The sequence below is a fragment of the Thermobia domestica genome, chromosome 17, assembly GCF_964235325.1.
Source record: "Thermobia domestica chromosome 17, izTheDome1.hap1.1, whole genome shotgun sequence".
NCBI lineage: Eukaryota > Metazoa > Arthropoda > Insecta > Zygentoma > Lepismatidae > Thermobia > Thermobia domestica.
In genome coordinates this window covers 111,396,388-111,418,294 of record NC_137470.1, presented here as the reverse complement: position 1 = coordinate 111,418,294, position 21,907 = coordinate 111,396,388, and the positions used below count along the sequence as shown (strand labels likewise).

Sequence of the window (21,907 nt, the reverse complement as noted above, 5' to 3'; positions counted from 1 at the left end):
ATTAAATTTCTCATTTCTTCGAAAACTTCATTAATTCTAAATATCCTCACCTCTATATTCTCTTACTTATCAAATTAATTTCAATATCGATTTAATACCAATGACTGCAATAAAGGGAAAATCTTCACCGAAAAAAAGAAAAAAAATTATTGGCTTTCCTTGTCTGGGTTTCCAATCACGAAATTTACGGAGGTATCTACACTCATGTCCAAAATGATTGTCGCATATCTATAACTGTCTTCTTGTAAGAATATAATTTGATAAAGGTTTTGCAGGATACTTTCAATACTGATACTATGTGTATAATCGGGAAATGTATATTTGTGGTAAATTTCATAGGAAAAGAATTATAAATACGAAAATTATAATGAGTAAAATAGAATGTTGCTAAATGGACAAGAAAGTTTTATTTTCGCTTTATTGTCCTTATTTATTGCTCTTTTGACACGAAATATGCCACATACATGTCTTTGCCGATTATACACATACTAACATTATAAGAAATACCTGGCGAATTCATTGTCAAATTATATACCTACAATAACATGTTTATAGACATGCGACAATAATTTTGGACATGAGTGTACGTGTGTTACCCCACATTTTTAGAAGTTAACCGATTCACAGAACGTGTCTCATTAACTTGCTTAACTACTTATTACTAGCTTTCACTTATTTTACTCGCACAATGAGAAAAAATGTATCTGGCGTACTTAAAAACGTACGTTACATGTGTCAATCCTATAGTTTTTGAACGTACACTGAACGTATAACTGAAAATGTACCGTAAGACGGGGTTACTTTACTCAAATTTTAAGCAATTTTAAAGAAAATCGCATGTAACTTACAAACGTAATGATTTAGAAAACTGTATTTTAAACATATAATAGCTAAATATATAAGGAAAACATTACTGCAAGCTCTGTAGTGAACATTCAGTATGACTATAGTTATTGAAATATAAACTTTGGTGCAAAGTAACCCCACCTATGGGGTTACTTTGCATACCACACGAAAAAGTATGTTCAACATACGAACATAACGTTTCTGTGCAATGTTTTCCCTTCAGTATTAATACAGTTTACTTTCTACGCAAAACTGCATGCAGTCTACAAATATTGGTATTAGAATGATAGTACCGGTATCAGTACTTAGTTTAAAATATCGATATTTGTAAAGAAAATTATGTATTTTCTGGTACCGGCACAAGAAACACATTCTTATAGTTTAGGATATGTCCCACAAAAATGCTTACTCAGGAAAAAAAAAAAAAAACACCGTGAACTGATTTGCTTTGGTTATTCGTTATGTCAAAGTATATCATCCCAATCGTAATCAGTGGAAGATTTACGGGTTTCGGGACTTTCAGGCTGAAGCCCACCCAGATTGCATGATTTCTTTTTTAAAAAATGTAATGTTAGTCATTCCTATGTGTATAAGCTGCAAGCTGCCAAAAGTCTAGTGATTTCTAAAAGAAACGAAGCCTTTGTGAGTGAAGCCCCTCTCAAACTACTTTCCTGGATTCGCCACTGTTCATAATTTATTTTTCAACAAGAAATTCCTTCCGACATCTACCTAAATATGAAATTTGCCTAAATTTAGAATGCAGGAGGTTCCAGTAGTAATAATTTCCTATCTAAGCGGTATATTGGACCTGTGCAATGTAATCCTGAGTAGAGGCTGAAACCACCTTCTCCCAGTTTTACTTCTTTTTATGACTTGAAAACGTTTCAAATTTCAATTTCAACTATTGCATTAAAGTCCTATTATACATAGTAGTATTCTAAGAAACTGACTTAACTTTGACGGAAATTCTTGTATGTGATAGCTGTCAAATTTTGGCGGCCCTTACAGTGACTGATTTCCATACCTCTACAACAATGAATCCTCCCGGTAATTAGAACTGATCTTAACCGCGAACATTATAGCCAAAATACAGTTAGATATTTTATCGTATGGTGGCAGTTCAGACTTCCTCTTTACTGTTCATGGTTTTGTCGACAGAGGACTGTGAAGCTCTTTTCATATTTTGTGCAAAGTAACCGATGATGTGCAAATTAACCCCGTCTTACGGTATATTTTATACATACTTTCCGCATAAGTGTTTCGAATAAACGTACTTTCCGCACGAACCAAAGAACTCCATGTAGGCGGTCAGGATCTCACATACAGATGGACGTATGTAACTTATAGCTGATGGAAAATTGTACGGAAGATTTTTAGATGTCAGACACCCTGCAATGACATTGTGTAACATCTAAGTGGGAAAGAGTGCAGTACGGATGTAGCATATAGATAACATATGTTAAGTATTGATTTCTGTAGTAAACATAAGGATCCCGTATATTTGTACAATATACCGCTGTACGGATAACGGATTTTTCTCAGTGACCTTAGCTCGTTTTTCTATTAACCTAGAACGACAGGGACACGAACACAGAAACATCGAGGAGAGTTAAGATTCCAAAGGCTCTTCCACTGGGAATCGAACACGGGACCGCATGTGATAGCCAATAGGCCAGCGAGTAGGGCACCCACTCGACCACTCGGACGATTGACAACATTATGCACATAATGTGTTGAATAACGGAATCGTTCCCGATTTCTGATTGTAAGGTCAGTTTCTTTGCCAATGAAAAATTTTCCATAGCAAATTCCTCAAATTTCATTTTCAAACATTATAGGGTACCTTCATGGAGAGTTTCACATCTTTATCTCATTAAGAAGTTTTTAATGGCTATGGACAGTTTTTCACCCATAAAAATTCCCATAGTACATTCCTTAAATTTGCAACCTTTTACTTACACAAGTCATTACGTAAGGTAGGTACCATTATGCAGAGTTTCAAATCTCTGTCTCATTTGGAAGCACCTAATCAGTGATGAGTGAGTAAATGAGCCGATCCCTGTTTGGGTAAGGACAGTTTTCGCCCATAAAAAATTCCGTAGCACATTCCTTAAATTTCGGACATTTTTCATATTCAAGACATTATGAGCTACCTTTGTGTAGACATTCACATCTTCATCTCATTGGGAAGTACCTAATGGTTACGGACAATTTTTCGCCTATAAGAAATTTTCCATAGCACATTCCTCACATTTTGGACTTTTTCCCTACTCAGGTCATTATAAGGTACCTTTATGCAGAGTTTCACATCTTATCTCATTGGGAAGTACCACATCAATGTGATGAGTGAGTGAGTGAACCGATTTCTGCTTGACTAAGGACAGCTTTCATCCATAGCACTTCCTTAAATTTCAAACGTTTTCCATACTCAAGTCATTATAAAGTACCTTTATGCACAGATTCATGCCCCTATCTCACTTGGAAGTGCCTAATCAATGCTATGAGTGTGTCAGTCAGTGAGTGAACCGATTTCTGCTTGGCTAAGGCCACCTTTCACCCATAAACAATTTCCTTCAGCTCATTACTTAAATTTCAGACCTTTTCCATACTCAAGTCATTGCACCTTTATGCAAAGCTTCACGTCACTATCTCATTGGGAACTAGCAAATAAATGTGATGAGTGAGTGAATGAACTGTTTTCTGTTTTGATAAGGACAATTTCCCGCCTATAAAAAAATTCCCGTAGCACATTCATCACATTTCGGAATTTATTCACAATTAAGTCATTATAAGGTACCTTTATGCAGAGTTTCACGTCTTTATCTCATTGGGAAGTACCTAATCAATTTGATGAGTGAGTGAATGAACCGATTTCTGCTTGGCTAAGGACAGTTTTTCACTCCAAAAAATCCCATAGCACATTCCTCACATTTCGGACCTTTTCTGTACTCGAGTTATTATATGGTATATCTATGCAAAGTTTCACGTCTCTATCTCATTTGGAAGTACCTAATATTTTGATGAATGAGTGAGTGAAACGATTTCTTGCTTGGCTAAGAACAGTGTTTTGCCCATAAAAATTCCCATAGCACATTCCTCACATTCCGGAATTTTTCCATACTCAACTCATTATAAGGTACTTTTGTGCAGAGTTTCATGTCTCTGTCTCATTGGGAAGTACCTAATGAATGTGATGAGTGAGTGAGTGAAATGATTCTTTTCCTGGCTAAGGACAGTTTTTTGCCCAAAAAAAGTTCGCATAGAACATTCCTCACATTACGGATTTTTTTTCATACTCAAGTCATTATTGGGTACCTTTATGTAAAGTTTCACGTCTCTATCTCATCAGGAAGTACCTAATCAGTTTGATGAGTGACTCAGTGAGTAAATGAGCCTGAAAACTATATACTTTAGAGGTCTAGTATTCAAATATGGTTGAAGATAGGAATGTGAGATTTGGTATATAAGTGCATCTCTTGGATATCTGCTTAAATTCTAAATTTCATGTTTCTACCTTTAACAGAATCGTTTTTACAGAACCTCGAAATCGGCGATTTTACCCAAAACTCCTGTTCGTGTGTAATATGCTTTACGGCAGCGCAAGCCAGTTTTAAATTTCTTCGCGGAAATTGGATGCCATACACTGCCATGCATGTTGATTTCCTATTTTCTGTATTCATAAAATGCAGAATGTAAGGACCGTTTGAAATGAATTTTCGAACGTCCTTAGCACTTGCGTTTGTTTGGTTTTCTGTCATTTTTCTTTGGTTGAAATACGTATCGTAAGTGGGAAAGGGGAACTCGGTGACTCAGTGGTACAGCGTTCACCCTTGGTACGTGGAGTCTCAGGTTCGATCTCAGCTCGCGCCAAGTGAGTTTTATGGTGCACAATCACCGTGTGTCTGAGTTCTCCCGTTTTCCCCAATTCTCTTCATTCCACAATTCCATTCATTTCTCATCATCGCTCTAACATTTAAACATAGCCGGCATAATCGTGGGACGTAAAACTGAAAGTGGGTGTCACTGTTAAGAGTATGGGCGTCATCGTTAGAAGAAGAGAAAAAACAAATAATACCTGTTAGTTAATAGCGTATGTTTTAATATATACAATAAATAAATCAATAAAAATCTTTCCCAGCCGAATGCAAACTATCAATTATTATTGGTGACAAACGACACATTTTATCGTCAGAAAATCATTTTTTCTCGATTTTTTCAAAACTTACGCATCAGAATTGACTCTAACCAGAAAATACACTATAAACAAGCAATCTAATATCTGGTGTGTCTACCTCTGGCTTCCACACCTTTTGGTGTGGAAGCAATGAGGCCTTGGTGTGTGGCTAGAGGTGTGGCAAACTACATCGACATATTTAAGTTTCTTATGTTCCTTATTTTCTGTAAATTCACCGGAAGGGTCGAGTAGCTCAGACCTGATGTTCAGTAGGGAGGTTGATGCATCTATAAAGGTAACCAAGAAAGTTATGTTGCTTTTTGTGGAAGTCTGTGTTTAATTGACCCTCACACCGTCAGTTGAATGCGAATGGAGATAAAACGAAGCTCGGTTGTTGGTGTGGGTATATCCAATATACTACCTGGTTGTGACAGTTCAGTTACACTGTGAACTTGCGTAAGGACAGAGTGAACATGGGACCTCCACAGAGCGTCATAAGGGCATGTATACTGTACGAGTTCAAACTGAGGTCAAACACCGTTACAGCAGGGCGAAAGATATGCCAGGCCTTTGATAAGGGTGTCGTGATTACGCGTTCAGCGCATCGGTGGTTTAACAAGTTTAAGGACGGTGACGAAACACTCGAGGACGCACCACGTGCCGAAAGACCAATACATGTACAAAATGAAGATCTTCATGCAGAATTAAGACGAACAGTGTCCAAATATGTGAGGAACTGGGACTACAATTCAGTGTGAGTGGAAAAAACATTCAGAAGCACCTCCATAAACTTGGGAAGCACTACAAGTTGAGTCGATGGGTCCACATGATTTGACTCCGGGCCAGAAGGAAACGCGAGCAGACATCTATGTTTCTTTGCTGTTTCGTGTGAGGAAGAAGCCATTTCTGGACAGGATGTTGACATGTAATGAGAAGTGGGTTATGTACGAACCTCCACGGCGCCGTCATCATTGGTTAGCATTCCATGAACCGGTTCCAAAGCAGCCGAAACCAGCACTGCACCAGAAGGCCATCCTGTGTGTTTGGTGGACTGCTCGCGGCATCGTGTATTCTGAACTGCTACTAGCTGATCAGAGCATCAATACAACTGTGTAGTGTCAGCAGTTAAGCCGTGTACCAGGAAAACTCAAAACTCTGGAGCCAGCACTTTCTGAATCGCAAAGGGATCCTTCTGTTACAGGTCAACGCTAAGCCCACGTGGCTAGAATGACCTGGGACACAATTCTATACCTTGGATGGGAAACACTATTGATCCGCCATACACCCGGACATTGCACCATCCGATTATCACCTGTTCCATTCCTTGAGCAATCGCCTTAGAGGATGACAGTTCAAATTCCTAGTAGAAGTGCAAAATGCACTTAATACCTTCTTCGCTTCACGGCACACCAATTTCTACCGAGATTCAAACCTTGGCCTTCCAGAACGTTGGAAGAAGGTTCGCAATGCCGATGGGGGCTACTTTTGATCTTCCAGATACGTCTTAGGTGACATATCGATGTTCGAAGATGGTGGGTGAAAAAACGACAGAGTTTTCTTGGTTACCTTTATATGTTTCATGACTTTTGGGATACTCCTTGTAGCATTTTATTCAGCACAATTTAATCTATAGTCTTTAGTCGGCCACAAGATCGGTCATAATAAAGTAGTTTTTTTCTATATGTGACATTATGTTTTTTTTTTTTTTTTGTTATTTTTTTCTCTTTCATAAATGTTTCTCCACGTAACAGTTAAGCTGCGAAGCAAGGCTTACGAGATCACAGCACGATAGCAGAAGTTGAAGTTATCCTGGGCATAGGAAATTCTATTAAGCTAAGTTTTATATCCCTAATCGTGTGCTACTTTCAGTTTTCGTTACCGATATATTTGAATGCAGGCAACTGCACTTTAAGATTCGCTTTCCTAATTGTGTATGCAAATTACTTTTTGCTGATCAAGGCAAAATGGAAGTCTTTTCAACTCTTTTTTCCTATATATTTAAGTTGTTTGAAAGTCAAATCAAGCACTCGCGTTAAAGGATGTTCTCTTTAATTCTAGTAATAGCGTTCCTTCAACATGCAAATATCTCTAAGATCAAGCTATTTCATACCTTTAATGCAAGTATGAAGTAACGTTTTTTTTAAAAAAAAAACTTCTGTCTTCGAACCAAAGACTTTATACGAGGTTAGGTCAATAAATTTAAATATAATTATATCTTTAAATCAGTTTGTTCTAGAGATATCATTGTTGTTCTGTGTAAGGTCCTTGTGTTTCGACATATTTGAAAACTAGTGACGAAAGGTGGAAAATCAGGAGTTTTCAACTTTTACAGAAGATTGATTTCAAATATGTGCATGGCATGTTCCTCTATACAATTTCATTTAGTTTTAAATATCTTTTCATGAAAGGAGCGTTTAAAAATACGTTAAGATATCGATATTGCAGAGGTTGCTTCATTTATATTGAAACGAAGTCAGTATACAACTGTACCGTGCATGTGCAATCTATCACAGTGAGATTGCTTCGAAGCATGTATCTCTTTAGTCACTGAGCTGAGCATAGTCTGATTCCATCGAAACAGAACAGATTCTGGGATGGGTTCATTGAAGCCCTTTCCGATTTTACGTTCACGGCTTCGCGCATCGTAGAATGTGTCAAGTGCATAATTTTCGTGTAGGTCGTGTCAGTGTGAATTGCATTGTACGGAAAAATGCGGAACAGAGTTCTGGGCCCACCAAACCGGCTCAAGGAGCTAGAAACGGCCTCTTCTGAAGACGACTCCGCCGCTATTGATTGTGGTTCACCGTATGGTGACATCCGAAAATCACTCCACACAGTGTGCAATTGCCAGCAAATACTGCACATCGTAATCGGCAATCAACCACGCCATTCACGGGGATTTACACCTCACGGTCATTTCCAAGAGCAGTATGCACGCCCTGAAACCGTGTCATGTAGCTGAGGGAACAGTGAATTGCAGGAGGATATATGAACATCATATCACGGGTGATCGGTGGGAATTTGTTGTTAATCTTGATGAGGCGTAGATTTACTTCACAGACTATGGTAATATTCCTGTCATTTTGTTGTATGTAGACCTATTAACGCCAAGGGATGAAGCATGTCCCTACGCTATTGCGCAGAGCTTTTCCCGAAAGGGGGTTCATGGTTGTGGTTGATTTCCCCTAACAGGAGCGAACTACTTCTCCGAAAAGTGGAGCGAAATGTCAAAATCAATGGTGCGTACTACCGAACTCATCTGCTGACTGAAATATACCAGCATGAAATCCCAACATTGTACGTACAGGACGTGAGCCAGATTGAACTGCAGCAAGACAAGGCCTCCAGCGACAGGGTGAAAACATTGCTGGAATTCTATCGCCGTATGAAACATGAAACTGAAATTTTGGTAATTCCCTTCTCGATATCCCTGTCAAGACTCCATATGCTAACCCAATGGTCTATTGTGCTTTCGGACTCAACAAGCCGCTCCTGTCCCATCATCAAATCCGCACCGTCTCTGGCCAGTGGAAACCCTGTAAAGAGAAGTGGGATGCAATAGCCATGCTCCTGCAATGGAAACACCGATGCCAGGCGATAGTCAGTAGAGGTGGCGTGCAGATCGTAGACAACATTCGAATTCGGCTCAATGTAAACGAATCAACTTCTGTATCGCATTGCTTCTTCGAGTAATTGGATTTTACTAGTCGACGAATTTAAAAATATCATTACTGAATTCTCTATGTCTGTGTGTCTGAATGTCTGTATGCTATTTGCGTTTTTTTTTCAATTTTGAACCCTGCATTCGATAGAGCATCAAAAACTAACGTAGAAAGTTCGCTACTGAAGTCTCTTTGTCTGTCTGTTTGTAATTTGCATTTTTTTTCAATTTTGAATCCTGCATTCAATAGAGCATCAAAAACTATCTGAAAAAGTTATTAATTTTTTCGCGTCACTCTTACCGTTCCCGAGATATTGGCCAAAAATGACCGATTTCCAGAGATTTAAGGAGCCATATCTCGGGAACAATAAGTCATAGAGAAATCATATTGGTGTTGATCAATACCTAAGAGGTGGTAAATATTTTGGTACCAAATAGTGACCGGCGGCTACTGCCCAATTAGCCATTGGTTTGGCCAGTGGCGACCAAATTAATATCTGTACCAAAATGTTTACTATCCCCTTAGGTATTGATTAACACCAATATGTCTCTATGACTTACCGTTCTGGTGATTTTGGCCAAAAATGGCCAATGTCCAGAGATTTAAGGAGCCATATCTCGGGAAATATAAGTTATAGTTACTCGTGTTCATCAATACCGAAGAGCATGGTAAATACTTTGGTACCAAATAGTAACCAATGGCCACTGTTCAACTGGTCACTGGTTTGGCCAGTAGCCACCAATTAGTATTGGTACCAAAGTATTTACCATCCTCTTAGGTATTGATTAACACAAATACAGTCACTCTATGATTTATCGTTCCCATGATATTGGCCAAAAATTGTTCTGATTTCGATAGATTTAAGGAGCTATATCTCGGGAACGTAAGTCACAGAGAGATCATATTGGTGTTGATCAATACCTAAGATAATGGTAAACGTTTTGGTACCAAATATTAACCGCTGGCCACTGATGAACTGGCTACCGTTCCCCAGATATTGACCAAAAAATTTCGAATTTCGGGAGATCTAAGGAGCCATATCTCGGGAACTGTAAGTCATAGAGAGATTATATTTTGCAAATTTTTGCGAGAAACAGAACAAGGTGTGGACAAGATTTACTTTTACATGTAATAACAATGACAGTTATCCTTCCCGCTCCATCTCTCCATTCTTTTTTAATTTCGTTCTGGCAATGCTCTTGGAGCATTCTCAACTGGTTTTTGTTTTGAATCCATTACATTTCCAGGGAGATGACAAACATTTTATATATCTTTTTTTTGTATGTAAGAAGAAAGGGAAGAACATAGACTGAAAATGTTTGAGAACAAGATCTTGAGACGAATATTCGGACCCAAGAGGAACGGGAATGGGGAATGGCGGAAACTTTATAACGGGGAACTACATAATTTATACCGTTTACCCAACATTTTTAGGGTCGTCAAGTCTAGGAGGCTTAGGTTGGCAGGTCTCCTGAGTATTTTATGTTATGCATTGGATTAATTCAAAATTTGCTACCTCAAAAGATTTGGTTTTATGAATCATTATATTCACGGTGGCTGTTTGTCCAGGTGACTTACAAGAAGACGAAGTTTTTGAAACTCATACGCTTTACTTTACGCTTAGGTCATTTTCTTCTTGCGACTGTGGAAATATCTGCTTTGATCTGGCGGTGCATTTTTATTACTTTTGACCACGTTGTGGTGACACCATTCTTCGATGTGGTAAAACCACTACGGGGATATTCTTTCTTGATTGCAATGTAATTGCACATTTATGTAGGAAAGAACTGAGACGTTCGTCTTTAATAACGATAGGCATTTTATGTCGAACACATTTTACTCTTTGATAGCGTGGATTGTAATGCAGTATTTGAACTCACCATTATGTGGCGAGGGTAGCGTCGATTAGATTTTCTCGTCACGTCTTGTAAATTTTGTCTTGTGCCGTTTCTCGCAGAACTATTACTTATCTCGTATTGATTCTCGAAAATCTTTCTCTTCTTGTGAGCTCCCTTGTGATTCAGTGGCACAGCGCTTATCTCTGGTGTGTGGGGTCCCTGGTTTGATCCTTGGTTTGTGGTGGGAAACATGTTTTAGCGGTTTTCTCCGATACTCCTCTTTCCTTCTACATTTTCGTTGGACCAATTCTTCCATCATTATTCATTTACCTTAATTATCCATCTTTCTTAGCCTGTGGGGTATAATTGCGGGACGTTAAAGATTTCATATCACTTACATTACCCCAAAAAATGAATACGACAGTGTTTGACAGTGCCACAAACATTGTTACTGTTTCTACATACACGGCAGTCAGACTTTGTCCCTAGCATATATCATAATTGTGATTACTAACTTTGTTGAGTAATTTTCTTTTCTTGCAGATATTTAGGCAGAAAGCGATTGGAAGAAGCAGATGAACCATGGTTACAAGGCTCCCAGCAACTTGTATGGGCCAGCTATTCATATTGGACCATCGGCTATTTGCTTTCTGCAAGTGGTGCTCGAAAACTTGTAGCGGCCCAACCGCTACAAAATATGGTTCCCGTTGATGAGTATCTTCCTATCCTCTTTGATAAACATCCTGAGTAAGTATATTTTAAGATAGTTACAGATGTAGCATGTCTCAATGTTAGTACTCACGTATCTCTTCTGGGAATTCCATTATATTTCTGAGGATTTTATAGTGAACAACGCATGTTTCTTCTACATTTTGTGAAGTGTTTTTAGCAAAACCGAGTAGACTTATTTTCCAGCAATTATAATTCGAGAGAAAGGTTGAAAACGTGAAAAATGAGAAGGGATTAGTAATTTCTCTATAGCGAAAAAAGGCCATTTAGTGATTTTAAGCAAATCTTAATTATTAAAAAAAATAATAAAAAAAGCTTGTGACAAACATCTTGGCATTTCAGCTAAACTAATAAAACACAAGCTCTGACGCGGTGTTGCCGAGTGCTAAGGGGTGTGGCTATGGCTAAGCTAGAGACCTGCACGGGCCGAATTTTTCGGCCCGAGCCCAATCCAGCCCGAACGTACCTAGGCCCGGCCCAGCCCGGGCCCAAAAAGTTTTGGAGATTTTCGGCCCGAGCCCGGCCCGGCCCAATAAGTGCTTCAAAATTCTTGGCCCAAGCCCGGCCCGGGTCCGATAAATTTTAAAATTTTTTGGCCCGACCTCGACCCGATATTTTTTTTTAAAAAATAGCTCGAGCCCCAATCTTTCTCAAAATTTAGTACTAAATTTGACCTAACCCTCAGAAACATTTTCTAAACTTTGTTCACAACCTGACGCTTACCTCCCGAATTGTATCATTGCCTCCTAGCACTTTGCCTGTCATCGAGAAAACAAAAACTCCATTCCCTGAAACAAAAATTAACTTAATTGATTTTTAGCATAAAGTAAAGATGGCAATATTGTTTAGCGACAGGCAAAACATTCCCACCTCTTCTTTTTATATTTTGAGTTCAGTGAAGGTCAAGGTCAGAGCTCAATTTACCGCATAATGCCTGCAATCCTCTATAGTGAAAGTGGAGTCGCTAAGCAACACAAACTAGGGATGGTACCGAGACCGAGACCAGTCTCGGTCTCGTCTCGGTCTCGTCTCGAATTATCGAGACGAGACCGAGACCGAGACGGACTTTTAAAAACCGAGACGAGACCGAGACCGAGACAGACCTCTATAAATCGAGACGAGACCGAGACGAGACTTAGGTCAGTCTCGAAAGTCTCGGTCTCGTCTCGAATATTGATATTGATAGATACTAAAATTGCCTTCACTCAAAATTTGTTTCGTTGCTGTGTTAGATAATATGAGAGCGGTCGACTGATGTACATTGGCGTATTTAGGGGGTGGTTATCGGGCTCAAACCCCTCCCGAAATAAATTTGTGATAATTTTTTTGCATTGCACGTACAACGCAAATGTTTCTTACTGGTTCCTCAAGCCTCTCCAGAAACTAAATCCACTGTTGATGCAAATAGAATTCTCTCTCTCTCTCTCTCTCTCTCTCTATATATATATATATATATATATATGGTCGCGGTGCCACCCAGGTCCGCCCTGCATAGGTTCCCGAGCCCAACTTTAATTTTAAATGGAAGCAAGGGGTGAGGGGTACCTCGTTCGATAGATCTTGAAAAACTAAAAAGCGTTGTGGCAAAAGATCTTTCATATCGGGCACTGTATTCAAAATGGCCGACAAGACATGTTGTCTCTATGAGATACAGTTAAAACGTTTTGTACCACTAATATAAAAACGGTTGAACATAAATGAACCGAACAAAAACTCAAATAGAAAATGTCATGTGGCACATCGATTGATATTGTCGCGGAGGCCCACCCTTCATGGGGGCCCAGGGCGCAACCTCAAAATTGTAAATGGAAACATGGGGTGAGTGATACCTCGTTCAACATATCTTTAAAAACTGAATAGAGCTGTTGCAAAAGATTGTTCATATGGGTCACCGTTTTCAAAATGACCACCAAGACATGGTACCTGCATCAGGTAAAACGTCCAGTATCACTAATATGAAAGCACCAGAACAAATATTCGAATAGGAAATCACAGAGGGTATTTATCATTCTATAGCTCGGGAATGTTGCAACAGTCGAAAAGATGATTAGAGTGAAGGTGCCATAATGGAAAGGAAGAAATTTAACTCCTAGAAATTTATCTTAACCTCACTCCGTTAGTGAGTGAAGCGGGAAGGATCGGTGAAATTGCAAATGAGAGCCTTAGTTTTTGCAAATTGTATCTACGAAACAAAGGTATTTGAAATGTGTTTTAATAAGAGATAAATGTCTCTGTAATGGGATAAAGTATGTAAAATTCTTGTTAAATGGTACCTTCCATTTTGATTGCAGGCAATGGTTTGATGCAAAAATGAATCAACTGAAATGCGAAACCAATTTGTCGAACAATGCAATTTTAGGACAATGTTTACAAACGTTGGTTTTGTTCAACAGTCGTCTGCACATGATATTGGTTCGCTTCTTTTCCTTCTATGTCTTCTTGCATGTGATAGAATATGAGTTTCACTGAGATGTGCACAGTTACATTCCGAATAACTTTCAACGGTAATTTCAGTTGTGATCCTTAGTAACGAAACGGTACATACTGATGCAGATATGTCCCAAAAATCTTGCACGCATTGCGTTAAATTATCAAGGGCGAAGGGGCGGGCAAAATGTTGTTAAACTTGAATTTCGCCTTATTTTTTCACCTTATTTCACTTTATTTTTATTCATTATAGTACCAGTCATTTGTACACACAAGTGCTTCAGACAAACCATATCTATTGCAAATAAAAGTGAGGTTCTCATTTGAGATTTTACCATTCATTCCCGCTTCACCCACTTACGGACAGAGATCGGAAAGATAATTTTTCTTTTGCATAATGTTAATTATACTTTAATAATCTTTTTCTCCGTTGCATTATACTCGAGCCGTGGAATGATAAATACCCTCTTTCCTATACGAGTTTTATTCTGTTCATTTATCTCCAACTATTTTTATATTAGGGGGCTAGTGGTACTGGACGTTTTATCTGATACAGGCACCATGTCTTGGCGGCCATTTTGAAAACGGTGACCCATATGAAAAACTTTTGATACAATACTGTTTAGTGTTTCAAAATTTATCCAACAACGTATCACTTGACCCATATTTCGGTTCAAAATTTCTAAGTTTGGCCCCCTTGAAAGGCAGCCGTGGAGCACTGCGAGAACATTAATCGACGCGCCCCATGAATTTCCTCTTTCACTTCATGACTGTTCGTTTACCTCCAACTGTTTTCATATTAGTGGTACTGGACGTTTTATCAGATACAGACACCATATCATGGTGGCCATCTTGAATACGGTGACCAATATGAAAAATCTTTTACCACAAAGCTTTTTACTTTTTAAAGATCTATGGAACGAGGTATTACTAGCCCCATGTTTCCATTTAAAATTTTAAAGTTTGGCTCTGGTACCCCATGAAGGGTGGCCCCGGGAGGCGCCGCGACACCACCATTCGGTGTGTCCCATGGCATTTCCTATTTGAGTTTTTCTTCGGTTCATTTATGTTCAACCGTTTTCGAATATCTCCGTGGAAAGATTAAATATATACATATATCCGTGGACCCAGTATATGATCAAGGGAAGGGCTAAACCATGGTTTGCCGCTTTATCCAGTGTACAGAAATTAGGATTGAAACTCATTTTATCCAGTGTATACCTGAGCGTTAAGGGGGGCTATAGTCCCTATAGCCCTCCCGTATGATCTGCGAAATATATATATATATATATATATATATATATATATATATATATATATATATATATATATATATATATTAAAAATGCTGAAATTTTGTACCAAGTTGGGAAATTCTTCTAGATACTCTGCAATATCACTAGATAAACAATGTTGCTAAAAGCAAAATAAAGTTGTATTTTCTCAAATTGCGCTACGTAAAGTATTACATATTTCTAATTTACTTATTTAACAAAACCACAATAGCCCATACATTATTTAGTGTAACAAAGGACAACACAGTATCATTAACATCAACATTTTGGAAATCTCTAATAACTCAAATGGCATGGACGGTGCAATGCGCATCAACTGTATCTTAGCTTCAAATACTGTGATCATGGTATAATATATTTCGAATGAATGAGGGAACAAAGTTACAAGAAACGAAAAATTTAAATGTTTCTAAAGACTTTACTTCGAAAACGCGCTGACATATCACGTCTCATCATGCAGATGCTTCCAAAAGACTTAAATCTTTATAACGCCATTTACAACAACTATTACTTCACATCGTTTCAGAGATACCAAACACATTGGTAGCGCTAGTGATAGTGATTGTTATACTGCTTAAAATGACGTATTTGTATTAAATTTTTATAATGATTATTGCTTTCCTTTGCTTCTATAACATTACAACAATAGTTTTTGGTGGTTTTAATTACAACAAGTCGCAGTTACATTATTTTAAGCAGCGTTGCCCACTTAAATAAATTGCTAAATATTATTCTAAATATGTACAAATAACGTAGATGAACTGCAAGATATTTTAAAATTACTCGTAGTTTGTTTTATGGTGCAAGAATGCTTTCAAGAGAAGACGTTTTTCATAGTCTTTGGGCTACTTATAATGTTAATGTTTAAGTCTTCGTTCCAGCAATACATGTAAATGTAAATTGTAACTGAAATTAAATGTAACTGATACATTTTCAGTAACACTAGTTGTTTCCCCTAAGCCTTAGGCCTGCTGTACACTTCAGATTAAGACCGTGTTTAATTAAAAGTTCTAATTACACACTAATTACATTTCACTTGCTTTAATTTGACAACCGATCACATCAAACTCGACCCATACCACATAGCTATATGAAATTATTCAAGGACTTACAGTTAGTAATACACAGTGTTCACTTTTGTTTTGTTTTGTTTTAGTTTAACGTCCCACAGTTATGCTAGTGAGGCTAAAGAAGACGTGGAGCTAATGATTATAAGTGGAATCCGAACCACTTCGGTCGTTCAACTTTACCCCTACCGGAAATCGAACTCGAGACCACGCGAACAGAAATCAAGAGTGCTAGCCGCTAGACCAAATGGGGATTCTCATATTATGTTGATTTAAATCATTCAGTCAGTGTTGCCAGATTCGAAGATTAAAAAGTAGCGTGTCTGTACTCCGAAAGTAGCGAATTCAAACTATTTGTAGCCCAAATATATAGAAATGAATACTGATGATGCTAATGAAATAATTTAATATGAGCTGGAAAATGTGCTGGACGTATTGTAAGAAGAAATTATGATCGACGGACGAAAACAATTCTAGACTGGACACCACAAGACAAAAACAGCCTAGGAAACCCCCGCATACAAGAAGGTGTGACGAAATCAAGAGCCACTGAGGAGTAACCTGGAAAAGAATTGCCCAAGTTAGATAGTTGTCAAGACTTGGAAAGACCTTCATCCAGCAATGGATTGATAATGGTTGATTATGATGGTGATGATGATTTTATTATATCTAAACCTCGGAGGTAAACTAAACCAAGTCATAATTTCGTAATTTTACAGAAGCGAAAAACTGGTTCCTCAACTAAGACTATATACATAACTTTTACTAGGTAAGGTAGGGTAAAAATGGATCCAAAATTTAATGAAAGTCGTAGAACGAAAAAAGTATTTTTGACTATTCAATCCATCATGTTGCAGCAAAACTACGAAGAGTGATACAAAAGAAAACTAGAAAGTTAAGAATCACTTGTTTTGGCGAGTGAAAAAAAATAGATACAGATAACTCGAATTACCTATATACTTATATAATATGTATGTCCATGTTTCGCAAGTAATTTTTAATCAATATAAAATTTCAACTTAAGGAAAGCAAGATTAGTGTTCTCAAATAAAGATTGCATGCACCGTTGAGAGCCCAGGAATAAGATTATTCTATGTTACGACACTGGATATGTGCTTACGTAATGCATTACGACCTTATGAACTTGTATAATAAACAGAATGCACTTAAAATGAGACGCGAATTATGCGAAACATCGGACTTTGAATCTAACTTGTTTTGTGATCCAACTCGAGACCTCACATAGCAAAGATGAGTGTAATAGCTCCCACCACAAGGTTCAGGACGTTCGTGTTATAAAGTGTCAATTAAACACGGAGATGTGAAATGGTAATAAAGCATTTCATCAATTTCAAACAAAATACATATATTGTAGTAATAATTTACCCTATTTGTTAAGATAATGAACGTTATATTCTGTTTTTAAAATGACAGTCAAAGCAGAATGTATTGAATAATAAATGAGAAATTGTAAAGTTTCAATTTCGGTACGATTAAATACATTCGTGCTGCTATGTGTTACGTTATCCGTTAGGAGGTATTGAACAATTCTGATTCAAAGGAAGGAAATAAACTACTGTATAGTACTGGAGTTAATTTAATAGAGTTTAATTGTATAGGCAGTTCTGACGCTATATGAGACAAAGTCTATTGCTGAAAGTGAAATATGGGTTCTATTAGGGTTTTAGGGTGATATACCCACTGATCATTGAACCTGGAATACGCGCATGGAAAGCATTAGCACTAGCAAATTAGCTATGAAGAGGTACACCATATCATAATTCTAAGTCAAAATGAAAGGAAAAAATAAGCGGGAACGACAGACTGTACGAGAATAATACTTTCACTATTTTAATTTAACACTATTTATTTCGAGACTTTCGAGACGAGACCGAGACTTGGTACTCGAGACCGAGACCGAGATCGAGACAAGCATCTGTTGACCGAGACCGAGACGGTGAGTTTTTGCTCGAGACGAGACCGAGACCGATACCGTTATTTATGAACCGAGACGAGACCGAGACTGTACAAAGTCTCGTCTCGTCTCGTCTCGATACCATCCCTAACACAAACTGTAAATAGCTATTGCATTCTTTGTAACATTTTTCACGGAGACACTTCTTCAACGTTTGGCTTTATTCCAATTATCGTTTAACGAAAGTCACTAATTATTAAAGAATTGCAATAGATCGGTCCCAGCCCGGCCCGACCTCAAGCGAAATCAGTGTCGGCCAGCCCAAGCCCGGCCCGGCCCAAAGAAATAACAGTGTCGGCCCGCCCAAGCCCGGCCCGCGGGCCAGGCCGGACTTCGTGCCTCGGGCCGGGCCCGACCCGTGCAGGTCTCTAGGCTAAGCAGACAAACTACAGCGCGATCAGTTGACATGGGATAGACGTGTATGTGTACAAAATAAACGTGGCAATACCGCTGGCCTCTGATTTGCTAGCAGCATTTAAAGGGAACTTGGAGCACCGCCTTTAAATGCCAAGATGTCTGTCACGCCGTTTAATATCCATGTCTTTTACTTAACATTTGACAGGTTTACTAAATCAAAACTTAAACTTTAATACCTGTAGCTCGGGAACCAAAGAAGCACTTGCCCAAATTTGAAATAATAGAGGTAGGCCTTGATGATTTCAATAGGCATGTAAAATATTACGTTCTGCAGAGTTATGGTCTCCGAGTTATTTTGAATCAAATTTGAGATTTGGACTTACCAGACAACCAAAAATCTGCATACCATAATATTTCACATATGTACTAAGCTTAGAAAGATCCACCACCATCTTAAATTTAGTTAGTATCGGATAAGTTCTTTCTGTCTCATCTAAATAAAAAATTAAGTGATTTTTTGTGTAAAAATTGGGCCAGAAACTCCAATTTTGATAAATGATAACTCCGGAAAGAAAGGTCTTCAGTCAACCATATTTGAAATGGTGAAAGCTTTTAGTGATCTCATTAGGAATATCGAATACTATGTTGTGTGGATTGTTGGTTCCTGACTCATTGGGCATTAAATTTCAAGTTTGGACTTACTTTTTCATTAAGTTAATATCGCCACTTAAGTGGCTATTAGCTCAGGAACTCCATGAAAGCTCAAAGGTCTGTACACCATAATATTTCTATGCTTCCTAAGCTTGTGAAGATCTGCTACCTTTCCAAAAATGGCCATGATCGAATTTTGGAGTTCCGTCGATGCCGTCGAGGCCGAGTTCCATCGATCCCGTAAGATGTATTTATGTTTGAAAAGTAACAAAATAACGGCATCAAATTCCAAGTTGTTTAAAGAAATAATTCTAGAAAATTATACTCGCTTGTTAATATGGATTACTTATTATAGCATATGCAGTTGAAGGGAACTTGTTCGATTATCATCACAATTTTAAAATTGTATCGTAGGTTTATAATTAAATTGATCATACTCAATGGTAAAACTCAAATTACATATTTTTTTTTCTCTTGAAATTAAAGTGTAATTCGAAAATTAATTCCAACGCAAAAATCTAATGAGCCTTGAAGTACTCGTATAGTCGGTCCCAATGCCGTCAAGGTAATCTGACTTAAGTTCCTTGGACTTCTTAAAATGATAAATCTAGAAACACATGTATGCCGTAATAGCTGGCTATAATCAGTTGCAGTAATCAGTGTATGTTATTATTGGTGCTCCACCTACAGAAATGTGTCAGGAACCAATGAATTAAATGATAAAGTAGTTGCATGTCTGCATTGCAAACTGTGGTGTCAATATTGAAGGATTGGTGTGTTTGTATATACTGCTGTTACTAGCAAACTTAGTTATATTATTGTATTCTTTTGTTAACTTTGGATCGAGTCGATGAAATTAATTCAGTTTTTTGTGATACTGGGAGAACATAGTTTTCTGAATAATAGTGCAAAACTATTGCAAGTGGTTAATTTGTTCGAAATTTATTGATAAAGCATGTATAATTTGTGTACTTATTTTCATTAGTGACCATAGTAATAAATTCTTCTCACGGTCAGCATTCTTTCAATTGGTTTGACAGCTTTCTACTATTCCCTATTCTGAGCCACGCTTTTCATTTTCATGTACTTTATCTTCTCTACATTTTGTATTATTGTTTGACACAGCTTTCAGCTCTTCCCTATCCTGAGCCACACTTTCATTTCCATGTACATTTCACCCCTTCATCTTGTATTATTGTTTGACAGTTTTCCATTCTTCCATATCCTGAGCCACACTTTTCACTTCCATGTACTTGTCTTCCCTACATCTTGTATTATTGTTTAACACAGCTTTCCATTCTTCCATATCCTGAGCCACACAATTCACTTTCATGTTCTTTTCTTCCCTACATCTGGTATTATTGTTTAGCACAGCTTTCCACACTTCCATATCCTGAGCCACACTTTTCACTTCCATGTACTTGTCTTCCCCACATCTTATATTACTTGGTCCGTATATTTCAATCGCGACTTCCCTCTAGGTGCTTTTCTTCTACTTTTCTCTCCATAAGCTATTAGGAGAATTCCTCAATGTTTCATATTGTGTCCAATCACTGTATCTCTTGTTTTCGAGATACTCTCTCGTATACTCCTCTTTTCTTCTACCGCTTGGATACTTCATTTGATTATAATAATAGTAACTGTAGTATAGTAATAACAATAATTGATAATATTAACTTGATTTGTGAAATACACAATACGAACTCGTAAAAGTGGTAATATTTTTTACTGACCTTGTCCGCTTTGGCAATTAGTCACTTGAGACCAGTTCATAAATAACGATAGTAGCATTAGCTAATTGACGTAAACAATATGTTATGGAGTGGTTAATGATTAATACGTTGTAGGAAGTTATTTTATAAAGGATTTAAAACCCTGTTACTTTTGTAATTGAGTAAGCTTATAATGAACTAGCAGAATACCCGTTCTTCACACGGGGAGTATACGCTTCATTTTGGACATAAAAGGCTAAATTTGGATTTAAAATGAATTGGAAGTGTCACTGTTTGTCTCAGCGACCCCGAAAATTATGTAATTGATATTAATATTGGTCATTTTCGATCATTTTATGTATCTCTAGGAATGGGCACGAGTCGAGCTAAAACTCAACTCGACTCGAATTCAACTCGAGTTTCGAGTCGAGTCAAAGGTAACTTTATCGAGTCGAGTTACTGTTTTGAGGTCGAGTTTTGAGTCGAGTCGAGTTTGATAAATGGCTCGCTCGTTCAGCTCGTTTTAACTCGTTTTGAAATCATGGCCTGATTAGACTAGAAAGCGAGAGCCATGAGAAATGTAAGAAGTAATATGGAATACTTTTAGTAGGGGTGCTTCTAGTCTCGTACTTTTAGTACATCTCGTAGAGTACTTTTTGTGTATCTCGTCTCGTCTCGGAAACGAGACAGCAAAAAGATATTCATAACGAGACAGCCTCAAATGTCGTGAGCTTCAATATAAGTGTACATAAACTGTAGTTCTTATCATCAAGGCTGAGACCTGCAAGGTCGAATTTTTGAGCCTAAGTAGAAGTCTAACCTGGGTAGTGATGTCAAGCGCCTCGGCTCGGTTCAACTGAGCGAAGAGCTCGATCCTGCTCCATTGGAATGAAGAGCTATCGGCTCGGTTCAATTGATCTGATGGTTTAAGCCGGCTTGGTTTGGGACGAGCCACCGGCTCAGCTCAATTAAGCTGATGACTCGAGCCTGTTCGGTTGGGATGAGCTACAAACTCAACTCATGTGAGCCATCAGCTCGAGCCAGCTCCGTTGAAGTGAGTCCATCGACTTGGCTCGACTCAGCTCAACTGAATCGACGGCTCTAACGGGCTCGGTTGGGGTGAGTAATCAGCTCGGGTGAGCCATCGGTTCGGTTGGATGAACTGTTCGCTCGA

At 38.1% G+C, this 21,907-nt stretch overlaps 1 protein-coding gene across 1 annotated transcript in view; it reads left to right on the top strand.

Moving 5' to 3' along the window:
• The window catches only part of LOC145674290 (glycosyltransferase 25 family member-like), a 248,779-nt gene that overhangs the window by 192,845 nt on the left and 34,027 nt on the right, over window positions 1–21,907 (top strand). Inside the window, exon 4 of the mRNA XM_081744144.1 lies at window positions 11,064–11,267. Within this exon, the coding sequence (XP_081600270.1) occupies window positions 11,064–11,267 (204 nt within the window). The remainder of the gene's footprint in view (window positions 1–11,063; window positions 11,268–21,907) is intronic.